Source organism: Buceros rhinoceros, unplaced genomic scaffold (genome assembly GCF_000710305.1).
Source record: "Buceros rhinoceros silvestris isolate BGI_N320 unplaced genomic scaffold, ASM71030v1 scaffold9730, whole genome shotgun sequence".
NCBI classification, from domain to species: domain Eukaryota; kingdom Metazoa; phylum Chordata; class Aves; order Bucerotiformes; family Bucerotidae; genus Buceros; species Buceros rhinoceros.
This window is the reverse complement of record NW_010391351.1, coordinates 7,151-23,115: the sequence shown is the minus strand read 5'-3', so window position 1 is coordinate 23,115 and position 15,965 is coordinate 7,151. Positions and strand designations below refer to the sequence as shown.

Here is a 15,965-nt window from a genome sequence, read left to right as displayed (position 1 = left end):
TCAGCAGGACACTGAAGTGTCTTAGGTGGTGATTCACAGATGGCAGCATTTTTGGTCCTGCTTTCCAAAAATAGCAAGGTGCTTATCTCTGCACTTGGTATCCAGCTATGACTCTGACTTTGGACACTAAAGCCAGGTCAGTCTTTTGCTGAAAAGAAACCAGAAAAAGCTGCTTCCTCTGTAACAGTTCAGCGAATAATGCATGTAGCTGGGAGGCAAATGACTTGTTTCCAAATTCTGATTCTGCTGGATTGTTGAGCAGAGACATAAATCCAGGTCTCCCACAACTCTGGCATGTATTCTTAACAATCAGAGTATTAGACATTCAAAACCAGTTTTCTCACAGTCCTTTAGGTTGAAACCATTCCATTTTATACAAATAATGATCCTGAGGCATTTGAGCTACAATTTTCCCCATGAGAATGTCATAAACCTCCAAACTGCAGAGTCAGTAGGACACTCAGTGTTTGATTACTTAATTACCCATTTGTAATGAAAAAACCACGAAAGAAGACACCAAGACAGACTTTCCCAGAATACTGAACAGCCTTGAGCTAGGACACTTACCTGAGAGGTGGGAAATGCCACTATTGTCTGAAGCAGGTAAAGGGAGATTTCCAAATCTTTCACTAGTGCAAATTCTTAGCAGGATAAAACGGGACATTTCCTCTAGCTCCTCACATATTTCCTTTTTGGCTTCAACCACACTGTCTGGGCCATCCAGAAAGGACAGGAAAAATGTTGGAGAATGTGCAGATGATGGCTCAGTGGCCTCATTTTATGGTTATGCTCCATGGAAGAAAGCTAGATGCCAGAAGGGCATCAGATATACTGCAAGTGTAGTTGATGAAACATAGTTATTTTGGAGTCCTTCTGTAGAGCTGCACCTTATTTACTTTCGAAAATCCATTCCAAAACACTTATTCTAAAATAGGGTCTGCATTTCAATCAGCACTTGATGTACTTTTTTTTTTTAGAATACAGTGCATTTGTTTCTCTTTACAGGAGGCATTGGTAAACTATTAATATTTATCAGCACTTCGACAGATGTTGACAATTTTAAAATAGAGGAGCTGCTTCGTTTCTCGGAGACATGTGTCCGTTAATGTTAATCCTTGAATGACAACTATATTATTCTGTATGAATTTGAATATGGAATACATAAATCTATCAGCTAATTATATATTATCTCAGAAATGTGGTAACATGGGACTCAGACTATGTATAAGCTTGTGACAATAAAATGTTATCAGTACTGTCTTGGTTACATCATCAAAGTTATTCTGAAGGAGTACTAATTCTGCCTGCTCTCTCAAATTACAGTGTTTATGTGTATCACTAACGTACCAAAATGTGAACACATTTCTTTTAAAAATTTGTGTATATGTTTTATTTTATATTTTATTTCACCTGCAATGGATATATGTCAGTTCTGTTACCTGTTATTTGGTTACGGGGATGTCTCCCTCCTAATGGTATAAAGCTACCATTTTTATTCCTGGTGCACCAAATGACATTGTCATCTAACCTGGAACATGGACTACCACTCCCTGATGGGACCTTCTCTGTTTCTGGAAATAAATTGCATTGTCAACAGGATCTTTTAACCTTATGCATATATACAGTCTGCTTACACTGTGATCAGTTACAAATAGTTCTACACAATCTGATTTTTAAAATCTTCTGCTTAAACTTGGTTTTGGAAAGTCAAGATTAAAAGATGCCAGGTCGCACTCTACAGTAGGAATGAGTAATGCGCTGTTTCTAACTTAATTCCTTCTCATTCTAGCTTAATTTGCTGTGACATGTTTTAGATGTGGACAACCTGCGAGTACCTTTTTCTATGGATGAATAAAAAAGACATTTCACTTACAGCCTTAATATGGTGTTCATTCGGGTTCAGCTTTGTAGTAACGTTTTTCTGACCTTTACAGAGATTTTGGAATTATAAAAAGGAAAGCCAGGAAGAAATAACTCACAGGCTGTCCAGGCTCATCTCCTCCCAGGATCCTGAAGCCAAACCCAGACTCCATTCTCCGAAGGTGAACATCCAGCTCCTTGTAATCGGGACCTGGTTTGAAGAGAAATCCCACTGAGCAAAGCATTTTGCTTTTGTCTTGAGAATTTGCACCATCTTCCCTCCCACCTTCTGTTCATTGCACATGACTAATGGCAGCCTGGTTAGAGCTGGTGGAAACAAATGGGACACAATGTGTTGTACAGACAAGGAAGGAGACTTGAAAACGTAGGTATCTCTTGGGAGGACGATTATGTTTAGCAGAATACACTAAACCGAGCCGGAACACGTTCCAGGAGAACAATACTGGAAAAATCTGTCCAAAACAGAAGTTATAAAGGTGCCTTCTTCCTACAACCAACTGCATAATATACTGCTATTCATCCACCTCTGGTATTTAATTTGTGTTTACGTTGCAGTTCATTAAAACCTGAAGAGAATAAACTGAAATGGGAGATAGAGATACACAGAAAAATTCAGTCCAACTTATCAAAGATGAATAATCATCACAGGCTTAGTTGCACAGGTTTTAGTTCCACATACAGATCTAAAGCAGTATGCCTTTTTATGTAATATGGCTTTTAAGTACTCCATTTCTAGGTAATACCCTCAATAAAGACTTTTGACGAAAGCTATCATTATAAGCCTCCAAGTCTTGGGGATAAATTGAAAGCCAACATCATTAACTTGAACTCCTTAATGCTACTCAACTAAAATCTCAACAGCTTTATGAATCATTAAGATCGTGCTTCCATATGCCTGTGTAACTTGCTTGTAAACATACATCAGTTCAGGAATGTGGTGGTTTTTAAGTCAGTTTCTTATAAAAGTGTCTCTAGCTTCATTTGAAAGGGACCGTTGTTTTGGGCTTTGAAGCCCTCAAAATGCAAAACAGAAAATTTGAATAAAATATCAAATAGTATGAAGTGAAACCGTAAGCAGTTAGAGGACTAAGAAGTTGTCTATTTTGACTATGGCTTTGTCCGCATGTTCAGGGATGCCTTAGGCTCATCACCTAAAGCAGGACAGCAAGCAAGAGGAACGGTCTTCAGTACAGATTGCACTCTGGTGGGCACATTGTGACAGCTTCTGGGCAGTGTCAGCTTGTTGCAAACTGCAACAGACAAAAAGGCATGAGCAGGTTTATTTCACAGAACTGCTCACAGTGTCTCCAGTTGTGCCTTGTTTCCTCAGGAGGGGAGGGGCTACAAGTACTGAAAATGTAGTACTTCAGTGACATCATCTATAGACCCTCCCAAAAAGCCATCAGTGGACTCCTCATAAACTGCAAAGTTGGGCAGATGCCAGCTGTAGACTAGGATTAAAGATCATTCCGTTTCAGTTAGGTCTTGCAAGACACAGAATTACATGCAGTGGCTCTATACTATAACCACACAATAAAATTCCTCTCTAGACAGCAGCGTAGTGCATACTTTCAGCAATGCGTATTGGTATGAGTGAGACTGAACCACAATTTCACTTGGTAAAATAGAAGTATTATGTTTCCCTACCAACTTGCCTCTCATATATTTAGAAGACAATTTCAAACAGAGTCTAACAGTATATTATACTGACTTTTCAAAATTTATTTGGTAAGAGTCTCCACACCGAATAAAAGAACAAATGAAGTTTGTGCACGTGCAGCACATTAACTTAATGAAAAGGTTGTTTCAAAGCTGTGAGAGGCAAAGGAATTTTAAGACGAAAACAACTTATCTTTACCTGATTTGCTGTGCCTAAGAGTAACAAGAATTAGGCTTAGTGCTAAGGAGAGGGCTTTGTAGGTAGACACAGTAGGATCACCATTTATAGCCCAGGTCTAACACTCAAAGGCACTCAAAAGCAGTCTGTCACAAGCACCACGCCTATTTGTGCACACGTGAATGAATATGAACACTTGGGAATACATTACAAAAGTATAAGAAGGTCAGGTTGTAAAGAATACATGCTCTGGCACAACAAGATGAAAACACCCCTCAAACATACAATGACAAAGACGATCCAAACCAATGTTGGCACTAGACTCCAAAATAAGAGGTACTATTTTATAAAAAAGAGGCTATTTTTATACCCATTTAGAATGGACTAGGTAAGCCAGGGTGACCATAAAAAGTTTTAGGCTAAAAATACTGTATATGGGCATACTTTTCTATGAGCTCTAAGACAGTTTGGAAGCTTTTGGATTAACTGACTATGCCATAATGCTTGTTCAGAAGAGCCTTTCTCCCCAGATAGCTGGAATTCTATGGAGCCCATTCTCTGCCAACTCTTACCACGCCACCGGAAACTGCTCTGAAAAAATAATGTTCTTTTCTGTCCCACCAAGCAAACAAAACATGGGACCAAAAAAGGATCCCTGGGTCATCTAGTCCGGCTCCCTGTTACTGCAAGCCTCAGCAAACAACCAGCACTCAGATCTTACCAGTAAAGACACAGGCAAAGAAGACACTGGTACCTGAGCTTGTTTGTCACCTTTGTCACTAGGTGACCTGCCCCATTCAGAATTTTCACCAATGGATTGCACCCCATGATTTACTTACTTTTTCACAGCATAATAATATCATACCATCTCCAACGTACTAGCACGCTTAGGAGCATTTCCTCCACTGCTCTTGCTGGTTGTTTCAGCTTTCATGCTTGGTATGATATGATTCCATTGGCTGCACTGAGCAGCCTTCCATTGGTCTGGAGACAACTACACCACAGATACCTGAAGTTATGTGTCTGAATGTGGACCTGATTTCCACACTTGGTTTTTGTGCTTAGGTCATTAATGAAAATAACAGAGAAGACTTACCACAAGGCACTCCGTTAATATTACCCTTTCAGTTCAGAAACTGTTCTCTTAGTAGAATTGCTTATCTGGCATTTTGTAAAATGACTAGTTGAAAACTAGATTGATTAAGCATGCATCGCTTGTTTGGTGTAAAAAATCCATTACCAGGTTAGTCTGACACAATCAGCTTTTGGTAAACTGCTTTTGCATTATGTCTGAGTTTATCTCCATATTGGCAGTTAGTCTTTAATTGAAAATATGTTCCAAAATCTTGCTGCTGCTCAGATCCATTTTTTCCTCTTTCTCAAAGACAGGCAAGTTGTTCACTAATACGTGTTTTTACTACAGGAACATACACTTGGTGGATTCACTAAAAGCCCTTACTAAGTGGCAGCAGTTTCAACAACCCTGACTGCACATTGATTAAGTATTCTTACCATGGAAGTGATTAGATTTCATCTGATATTTCTTCAGTGCTTGCTTCTCTAGGATCCTGGCATTTTTTTTCCTTGCAAAGGATTGTTAGATAAACTAAATTTTGCCTTTTCTTGCTGGAGTAGATTTTCAGTTGATCATACAAAGAAAATTACCTACACTTACGGAAGAATGATGCTCCTGTGCCTTTGCAATATACTGTTAACTGCTGGTTAATATAACTTCATTATGGAAAATGTGCCTTTTTTTTCTCTCTTGATAAGCTAGATTAGTACCTTGTGGTTCATGCCAAGTGAGAAGAAATGAATAGGTTTGCAGACACAGGAGTCAAGCCAAGACTGAATCAGCATAGTCTTTTGCACAGTTTGCTTTTCCTTCCAGTCAATTTAATATACCTGAATGTCTCATCTCCTACCAGTTTCATTGAAAGGAGAGTATCAGCTTAAAGTCAGTATTTTTTCGTGTACAGTGTGGGTATCCTGTGCAAGAATGACAATGTTCCCTCTCCTCCCTTGCCTCTCTAGACAATTATATTAGAAAAAGAACTTTGGATCTGCTTGCTAGTAACTTCATTGTCTTTTTTATAGTTATAACATCTGTTCCTTCTTTTTAGTGTGAAAGAAAACTTTCTTAACTGATCATTTGGCCTAGAAAATAACAAAACCCCAACAATTCACTTTGCTAGGTTATAAAACCAGCTGGCTCCCCCATGAATTTGATAATGGTGTTGGACAAGCTGTGATCCGATCACTGCTACACTGTCAGGATAGTAAAGAGCACTGGGAAATCCTGCTTTCTGGTTCCTGGATGATGGGGAATTAGCTTTAAATGTAAAACTAGCAGAATAGATTGTTATTGAACAATAGTGAATCTCATAGGCGAAGATGTGATTATCAGCTCTCAGCTACATTTCTGTGTTGTATTCATTTGAATCGCTAGGTGAATTGCACATTGATAAGTGCATGTGCAATTGTTTCTTAAAAGTATGTAGAGAGAATATGTCCCTGAAGAGTATTAATTAATTTTCTGTATAAGTCAACTTACACAAGTGCTATGGGATTTTTATAGTGATAGGCCTGATGTTGTAAATGTTGAGATGGACTTTTTTTTTATTAAGTCCTTTCTATATTGCAATTAAAACAAAGATGAAGAGCTTTGCTGTAATAATTTTACAGTCTTTCTGGGTGTCCTCAATTTTCCTGCTAAAAATAAAAATTAATTTGGACTCTTGCTGAAGATGGTGAAGGTTTTTTTCTCCATAGAAGTCATTACTGTGAATTGTGATTGACACACATCTACAATACCTTTTTATCTGAGTTTCAGATGCTCAAGAAAGATGTGAAAAAATTGAAAACAGTCATGCATCTGCTGGTATCCAGTGCGAGAAGCTTTTTAAAAAACATGCATGTTTCTTCTTGATATTCATAGAGAGGAAAAGCTGATGAACAAAGACTTCTGTATAAAAATCAGCATAGCAAAAAAAAAAAAAATTGGTGTTGTAACTGAGTTATTCAACATATAAACCCTATTTAGACATGCAAAACCAGCCCAATGTAATTTTTAAGTTAGGATCTTTGTCCTACCTGTGTAGGACTAGAAAATATTGCAATGGGATTGCCAAAACAGCCTTTTTTGTATGGGATGCCTGCTTCAAGTGTTTACTTTACATGTTCACATCAGGTAATCAAATATTGCTTTTGCTTTACAAGACCTATGTTGATTCAAATACCCCCAAAAGATTCTATTTTTGAAAATTTTTGCTTTTAGGTTTTTACAGAACAAGGTATGTGTATGGGAGCAAGGAATGGGTGGGTCTGCATAATACAACAGTTCTATTCTTTTGCAAATGAAGATAGAATTAAATTCAGATTTACACAAAATATTGCTTAGGCTTAGATTTAGGAATGAGCTATAGAAATACATTTTTATGTTAAAGACTGAACACTAATGTATGAAAGTACACATGAAATATTGTGAAACATACACAAAGACTGGTTGAGGAAAAAGAAATACCTTTTCTTGATCAAAATGCAAATCTATTATAAAAAGATTTAGAGTTAGCATTCTACAACCCCACAAAGTTCATACAAAAATAAAAAGGTGACTGGGCAGTCATGACTGGCCATTATCTAGAGAAATGATTAAAGAAAGAAGAATAACTAAAACACAAAATGAAGGACAACTAGTTTACAGAACAATGAAGGCTGAAGAATACTTGCCAGAGGAATCCGCTCGAAAACCAGTCCTGGGCAGCACTTGTTCTGAATAGGAAAATGGGGAGTTAAAGATGAAATACATTTCTCAAATTATTTAAAGATGCAGCATCAACTTCTCTGCTGTGTTTTGAATTACTGAAGTGCATTTTCTACTTTTTATTGCAGTTTTTTCTCCTCCCCTTCTTCCTGACTTCCTAGGTGTTACATGGGCATATTCCTGCTAGGCTTAGACCTCCCAGTCTATTTCTATGCAAAGTGAAACAGATGGTAAGATGGTAATGCTCCTTTAACATAACATAGGTTATGATGAAGAAAAAATTGTTAATGTCTTTAAAATTCTGAAAGTTAGTGAAAATATTTGTGCGTATTCAAACACGGCAATAAAAGGGAAAATTTAATGGCAGTGTTTAGACGACTTGGCCACCACTTTTATTCAACTCAATTGCAAAATGTCTTTTATTATCAAGAAGACTGAGATTTTGCAGAAGGATGTACATTGCCAATAACAACATCTGGTGGTACATGAAGGCAAACGCAGGTAAACCCTTTTAACATACTTTTTGTGTAAGTAGTTTCAAAGTATTTGCATTTCACTAGATGAAATGCAGCAAAAATCTCATTTATTTTCATGTACAACTGCTTTGATAGCATTAGAGGAATCTGGAACAAGTCCATATCTGAATTCACTGTCACACTTCCTTTGCTGATTTTGAAATGCTCTAAGAATTTTTGGTTCATTATCTTTGCAGCATCCAGGCCGAATTGCAAAACAGCCCAAATCAGAGGTGATTTCCATTGGCCTACCAACAACAAAAAGCTAAATAAAGCACTAACACATCCATGTGTGTCTAAACCCGAATACCATACCATGCATATTTCATGGTATAAATGGGGTGAGGTGTGTCACACCAGCATCTGTAGGACGGTGATCCAACATATGAATACATACTATCTTTCTGAGATAGAAGGAAGACAGGAATGGATTTAATACTGTGAATAGGTTGTTCTAGGCAGAAAGAAGCTGGAGAATTCACTGGAGGCCAGCAATTTTATTACATTCTGGAAATACGTGTATGTGGTGAGAGAAATGAGAAGACTATTCCTCCATGGGCAGTTCCTTACTATTTTGGACTAAAGCCTCCTGCCCTCTGATGGACTGCTTCCTAAATGCAGCAGGGACTGTAATGGTAATTCATAGCTCACTTAAGCCAATACTGAACTAATGCTCTAGGACAAAGACAGCTTCTCAAAAACTGAGAGAGAGGCCACTGAATGTCTTATGACTTTTTTGGTAAGAGTATTTACATAACAGCCATGACCTGCTCAAATTCAGATGACTGCTTCCGTGCTTACCTAACACGCAGTTCAGAGATTCCACTGTATGGGAATATCCCTTTGGATTTGGTGTTCCTGTTGTGTTTGCGTTCACTGGCTCTGTTAGCATTTGTGTTATGTGGGCTATGGTGTTTTTGTTTGTAGATGGCTGCATATTTTTACTTTGGTGGTTAAAGCAGGTAGTTCCTTCACACGCTTCTGATTTTGTAAAGTGATTTGGAATCCCTCAAGATAAGAGGTGCTCTCTAAACATAAGTTATTCCACCAGCACAACTCCTGAAAACCAAAACCTTTGAAACTAACTTGGAGAAATGATTTTTTACTCACGTCCTTTCAAGACTTCAATGGAATTCTTAAAGGAGACAGAATGATTTTAATGTACAGAAAGTAATTGCATCTTGACAGTTTCAATAAAGTTTTAGGTTTGAAAGGATGAAAGACTTTTCTCTTGGTCATCCATCTAAAATTACTCTTTGGAGCTTCTGTAAGATCGGTTCATTCTGTGTTTCCATTTCTGCTTGCAGTCACCCTAATATCCCCCAGAACTGGCCTCAAGCAGCAAAGTGAAAGCACCACAGCCATGCTCAAAACCTAGGGACCAACTTGCTGTGTTAAGACGGCAGTCTATTTTAAGCAGGTTAGCAGTATCTATTTTGTAACTGTTTGTTGTCAAGCAAAAGTGCCTGTCAACGAAAGGTAATCTCATTAAGTCTGACCTGGCTTTTGATCCTGAAAAGATGTCTTTTCTTTGCCTTGCAAAACTTCATATAGAGTCTCGCGGTGATAATTATCTTCCTATAATCAACCATTCAGCATCTAGCATTTGCTTTCATTGTAGTTTAGGAATTCACACACACAAAACTTGGAACTGTGCTATGCTGAATGTATTGAATCAAGCCTTAAAATTCTTAAATGTGTGATCATCAGGAAGATAATCTTAAGTACAGACTTGTATTTTTGGCAATTACTGAAAAGCAATGTTCACTTTAGGAAGAAACTGCTGTCAGCAGTCTGGGTCTGTGCTGTACAGGATATTTGCAATTATGTCACTGGCACATCGAAGAATGGAACATAACCTTTAAATAGCTGTGCTCATGTGATAGACAAACTGTTAGCAACTAGTAGAAGACTTCAAAAGATGGAAAGTCTGTGAAGAACATTTAACATGTAAGAAGGGACTTTGTTAGCAACGTCTCCCGATGTGAAATGCAGTGATACAGGTAGTTCTTTTCAAAACTCACGTAACTCTGGGATCAAAGACTCTAGAGAACAGCAACTTCCAAGCGAAGAGGAAGGACCACTGGGACTAGTGACCAGCCAAGAAGAATGCATGTCATTCATACACATCCTGGTGCCTTGTACCTGCTAAGACCAAACTGATTGACCTGGTAATTTTACCAAAATACTGTAAGACCCAAGCAAGCTTTGTTTTATAAAAAACTGTCCATTAAGTTTTTATAGGAAACTAACCTTTACACAAGGCAAATAAAAACCTTCCATTTACTCATTATGAAATTTATTTTCATATTTCCTAAACTTTTACTATGTTAATGTCCTGCCTCCACCTCTTAGGAAATAAAGCGACAGAAGGCCTGTTTGGGGAGGCCAGAGCAAAGAGACAAGACTACACAACACCGCCACTATGAACAGGCATTCAAAGTTCAGCAAGTTTTAAAATGTTGACATAAGATTTCTGTGTTCTTCATAAAAGGAAGACTTTTTGGATGACCTTCTGTGGCTGCATTGCCATAAGTATTTGTAGCTGTGAAATAGAAATGAAATAATCACAAAATAGAACTTGAATGAATAATAAAATAGATGGTAAATTAATTTTTTAATTCAGTTTGTCCCAGAAACAAGAATCAGGAAAAGAAAACTAAGAAGACTTCTTCTGAACTCCTATTTATATGTAATCACCGCGATGGGGACTATGTTATTGCTCTGGAGAACAAGGATGCAGCTGTGCATTTCAAAGAGTCTTGCTATACATCAAGGTTCCTTCCATAGCAGATGAATTCAAAGCCAAGGTTAATTTTGTTATTAGAAGGTAGAATAGTAAAAAGCTTGCTCATCTGACTTTATGTTTAATCTAAATAAATAGCATTCATTTCTTTGAAACTGAAAACTGCAAAATATTTGTGAAAACAGATCATCAAACAAGACCTGAGACACAACCATGACTTAACTGAAAGACTTCTCTGCTGTCAAGATACAGCCCTAGAAGCACAGTTCACCTACAACATGACACAAGGGTATTGGCATCAGCAGAGTCACTGGTATTCTGTGAGGAAGAAGTATGCTGAAGAAAGATAGGGATGGTAATATTTATTGTTTGCACTGCATTGTTTTCTGCACCATACTTTGTTGAATGCTAAATACACAGGACAAAACTAGCACTAGGAAACACTTCTATTTCAGCATCTCAGTCCTAGCCATGCTTTAGGTAAACAGGAGTTTTACAAAGGAGCAGAATGAGTATGATTGTGCTGCCATGTCCTTTCCAAAGCTGGGCAGGCAGCAGTTTCAAACAGCACACGGGCAATGCAGTTCCCATTGGTCTCACACACCTGTGATCCATTCCCCAACGCTCACAAGTCAGTTTTCTTAAATTATTGCTTTGACTTCTTAAGTACACCATACCACTTTGCAGATGAAAATCTATTTGTATACCTTTTAGTAAAGTGTAAATTGTTCACGAGAAAGGAATACTACATCTTTAATAGCACCATCAGTCGTAAAACTGACACTTCATATTAGCATAGGTCATTTGGGACCTACTTTGCAATCCAGCCATCAAAATCATTTTACATCCACAGTACTGTGATGATGATATTCTCATAATTCCATTTGAAAATGCTTTTGGTTTCACTGTCAGTTCTTATAACCAACAAATCCATTTTGTCATGGCGAGTAACTCGTTCTGCAGTGATGAGCAACACAAAATTATTTGACGTTTGCCTGCAAAATTTCCTCTCATTTTGTTAGGTATCATCTCTTATTAAAACAAAAAAAGGATAACATTCATTTAGTGATATAAGTTCTTAGACTTTCTCTATGCTGTTGCTTGTGGTTGCAATAGATGTAAAGAAAACAACAACCTCTCTGTTGCTTGGAAATTACTTTGAGAAATTATCTTCCTATAACTCAATTGCTCATATCCTAGGTCAAGGAGTAGTTTGATAATAATAACCAGTAATTTCCCAATAATCTTTTATTTACTAAGCGAAGGCAGACATGTCTTACTGATACAAAGGGAACTAACTGGTGACCAAAAATATTGAAAGATAGGGCAAACCAAGCTCAACAACGAATTGAAACTAGAACTTATTTTTCTGAATTTTTTAGACTAGAGATGGGGAAAATGGGAAAAATTGTTACAGGCAAAACTTTTTGTCAGAAAAATACTTTCTGAAAAAATTGCAGAAATAATTATGTGAAAAATTTCCTTCTATTTTTAAGACTGTAACTGTGTAGGTCTTCAGCCATCAAGTGCTGACAAGAAAATTCTGCTTAGCTGTAGACTATGCCATAGAGCCCCTCAGGTGGTAACGCATTCAATTCTATATATGCAATATTTTTTTAATGTTCCATGAGTATCAGATTTAGGAAACCCTGATGGCCTCAGTATTTTTCTGCATGAATGGTATTTTCAAAGTTACACAATATGAGTCAGTATAATTCCATCTGACAAATCTTCCCTATTGGTGATACTTTAACACCTATTTGTGTGGAATACCTGCAGTGATATGCCAGAGGAAAGGTAGCCTGTGAATATGTATTGAAATGCTCATCTGTGACCCTTAGAGAAAGGTATTCATAAGTCTGCATAAGAAAACACTCCTATTTTATGAAGGCTAACAATGCATTATGCTAATACACTTGCTATTTGCATGTTTCGCAGCTGTTAGTGAACTTTGCTTTTTGGTTCTTTTCCAATTTGACTAACTCTCTGGCAGCAAAAAAAATTACGGTACATAAGACAGGTGATGGATTTGAAAGGAACTTGGGAAATCCATAATACCATGGTCAGAGGAGAAAATAACATGGGAGATTTTGAAGGAAGGAATCTTTGTCCTTCCAGTAAAAGGTGGAACTGTAATTGTTCACATTTCACTTTTAATGAGACCTTATCACTGGCTTATCTCATGCTTCTTACTGGCATTTCTGTGTCACGTCACCAGTGTTGAACTACCACACTAACTGAGGGGCAAATGTAACCTAATGGATGTAAAAACGTTTTATTTTACTGCTTTCTTTAGAAGAATATAACCCCAAATTTCAACTATACATTTTATAACTAGGGAAATAATACAGCCTTATGATACCTGACAGCTTTGTGGTTCCTGTTTGACTAGCGTTTACCTACACAGGCCTCTGAACAAAGTTTGTTATAAACTGTATTTACAATTAACAGAGTTTATTATAAAATAAAAGAGAGAATAAGGAGAATTTATAAAGGCAAAGAAGTTAAACTCAAGCGAATGAGTTCTCCCAAAGATAACTGCGGAGCTCCAGTTACAGCTTTAACGATTGGTTCGTATCAAGTCTTCAAATTCTTTTCATTAATAGGAATTTCCTGATCTGATGTTCCATTTTCTAGCTTCTGTACCTAATTTCAATGGTTATCAGCAGAGTCATGCTGTCACACTCTGAGAGTTTTCATAAGGAGAAAGGAGTTTAAGAATTTCTCTAAAATTAATAGTTGGATGGAAAAAAGAAAAAAAGGATCCAGTTATTTGAGCAGGTCTTCTCCATTTCTAAGTCAGAAAGCTAGTTAGGTTCTCTTCATCAGGAAGAAGAAATGGGGGGGGGGGCACGATGGAGAAGAGATGGGTGGAAAAACAAGAGAGAAGTAAAGCGGAGAGACAGAGTGACATAGGTGCAGAAAGAACAGATAAAGAAAGAAGATGACAATTTCCTTTCTTTTGCTTTTAGGCCACTGTTCTGGATGATGTGGTAATCTTCATCAGTCTTTGGAAACACTTTATGCTCCTTTTTGGCTACTTGGAGCTATTGAGCAGAGTTGATAGTTGACAGCAGAGGCAGGTGACAGCTAACCAGTAAGAGCTGACAGGTAACAGCTAACTTGTGACAAACAATTTTCCAAGGAGCTATGAGTTACAAAGTAAGAGTCCCACACTGCTTTTGTACTAATGCATCATTGGATTTGTTTCCAAGTTGGATTGGTAGAACTGCCCCGATGAAACTTTCTGGTGTGGAAGCAGTAGTCCCGTGTAATTCAACTGTGATCATTAAAAATTGTAATCTCCCTAGCACAGGATCATGCAGGTCCTTCACGTTCCTAAGATGGAAAAACATTCCTGTAGAATGAAAATCTTCCCTTTTCATGGAGACTTGCTGCTTGAAGAGACTTTCTTGCTATCATTAGGTAAGGATGAGCATACCTAGCAGCTAACGCAAAAGCTTGTGAATCTGGCTCCTAGTTCTTGCTCTGCTTCAAGTCACATCGCTTGTGGTCCTCACAGAACTACGCTGTGATGCATGACTTGCTCAGCTCCCTGGTAAGGAAGCAGGAGGCTTTGATGAGGTTTGTGTGAGTACTGACAGTGGTGAGATCCTCTGATAAAAGGATCTGTAGAAATTCAGAGCTATAGCAGTATGAAAATGAACTGTTTAGTAACAGCCTCACTGTGAGAGAAAAAAAAAAAATCTAGCACTCTCTTTTTCTTCTTGAGTTTTCCAGGTCATGATTGTTAGCTTCTTTGCACTATTTTTAGACGATGAACCTCCTTCTTTTCTGGTGTTGCCAGGAGATAAGGCAAACTTGCTTTGAGATAAGAAATACTTAAAAACCCCTGAAGTAGTCAAACTTTTCCTGTGCACTTTAAGGGTATGCCTTTACCGAAGTCATGACCCAGCCATATGGTAGGAAACTAAGTGTGTATTATCTTGAAAGTCTCCCTCCTGTACAGGCAACTTAGATGAGAATTTCTTGAGTCAGTAATGGATTTCCTGCTTGTTTCTCTCTTCAGGAAACGCTAGCACTATATAGAGAATAAAAACAATCACAGGCTTGACAAATTGAATTTGCTAAAATGTGTGCTCATGGCATTCATGAAGCAAAAATGTCAGGGAGAAGAGAGATGTTTGGAGGCAATGACTTATGACCAAGGGATATGAATAAATGCAGAAGAGATCTGGTTGGGAACTGTGGAATCAAGGCTTAGAGAAAATGTTCAAAGGATACCAGCATCAGAAGCGAACAAATTAAAGCTTTCAGGATTAGCTGGAAGATCAGGACACTGCTGGAAATCTGAGAAGAGTGGTTACTGCAGCCTTGTTTCTCATTCCTCACTTTCTTGCTTTGGGCCTAGCAGCTTCATAATTTTTAATTCTTATTTTGTCTAGGTACCTGGCTGAAAAGGCTTGTATAAAATTTCCAGTTGCTTTTTTGGACAGATCTCAAATGCAATTAGATCATTTAAACACAGACTTTAGCTTAACTCCAATTTACAAGTTTTCAGTTGGTGTAGCATATGCTCCTGAACACAGTAGATCATTTCAGTAAAGACTGGAGTTCATGTTGGTCAAGAAAACTCACAGAAGGCGCCTCTGAGTAATAATGAGTCACTTCATTCTTACACTGAATTGTATAATGTATCTTTTGGAGTGTATGCCAATCTTTGTAGTTGACATCAGATCTATATTCCCACAGAAGGGCAAACATTAAATGAGCCTATCTGGATTCATTAATATTTAGAGAAAATTCCATAAATATAGAACTCTTTATACTGGGAATCAAGATGAAAGAAGATGTTGTATAAATACATATCCCGTATATACATATGGCATGTATAACTTTTTATTAATTGTCTTACAAAGGTACTAGTTTAAATGCAGGAAGCATGTAACCTGTGTTTTTCCACTCTTGGCTTGATGGCTTTAACCACAGAAGATGATTCTGACTCTGCTGAATGGGAAGTGTAGATTTTTGCCAAAATACTTCACAACTAGAAACTACCGATATGGGAAGCAATTATTTGCAAAGGATTTTCCTTTCCTTAAAGCAATATATGAAATCAAGAGTGTTTTCAGTAGAAGTGCAGAACTAGATAAAACCCTTGTTACGCATGGAATTGTTCCTTTTCCCTTTAATTTCTCTTTATAATCCCAAATCCCAGCACTTTGAGGAATAGAATTTCAGCTCTGGCAAATCTTCTTATTT

General features: G+C 37.6%; 1 protein-coding gene across 1 annotated transcript in view; it reads right to left on the bottom strand.

Annotated features, from left to right (window-relative positions):
• The window catches only part of MAGI2 (membrane associated guanylate kinase, WW and PDZ domain containing 2), a gene marked incomplete at its 5' end in the record, with an annotated part of 91,504 nt that overhangs the window by 68,608 nt on the left and 6,931 nt on the right, over window positions 1–15,965 (bottom strand). The window contains one exon of the mRNA XM_010141417.1: window positions 1,980–2,071. Within this exon, the coding sequence (XP_010139719.1) occupies window positions 1,980–2,071 (92 nt within the window). The remainder of the gene's footprint in view (window positions 1–1,979; window positions 2,072–15,965) is intronic.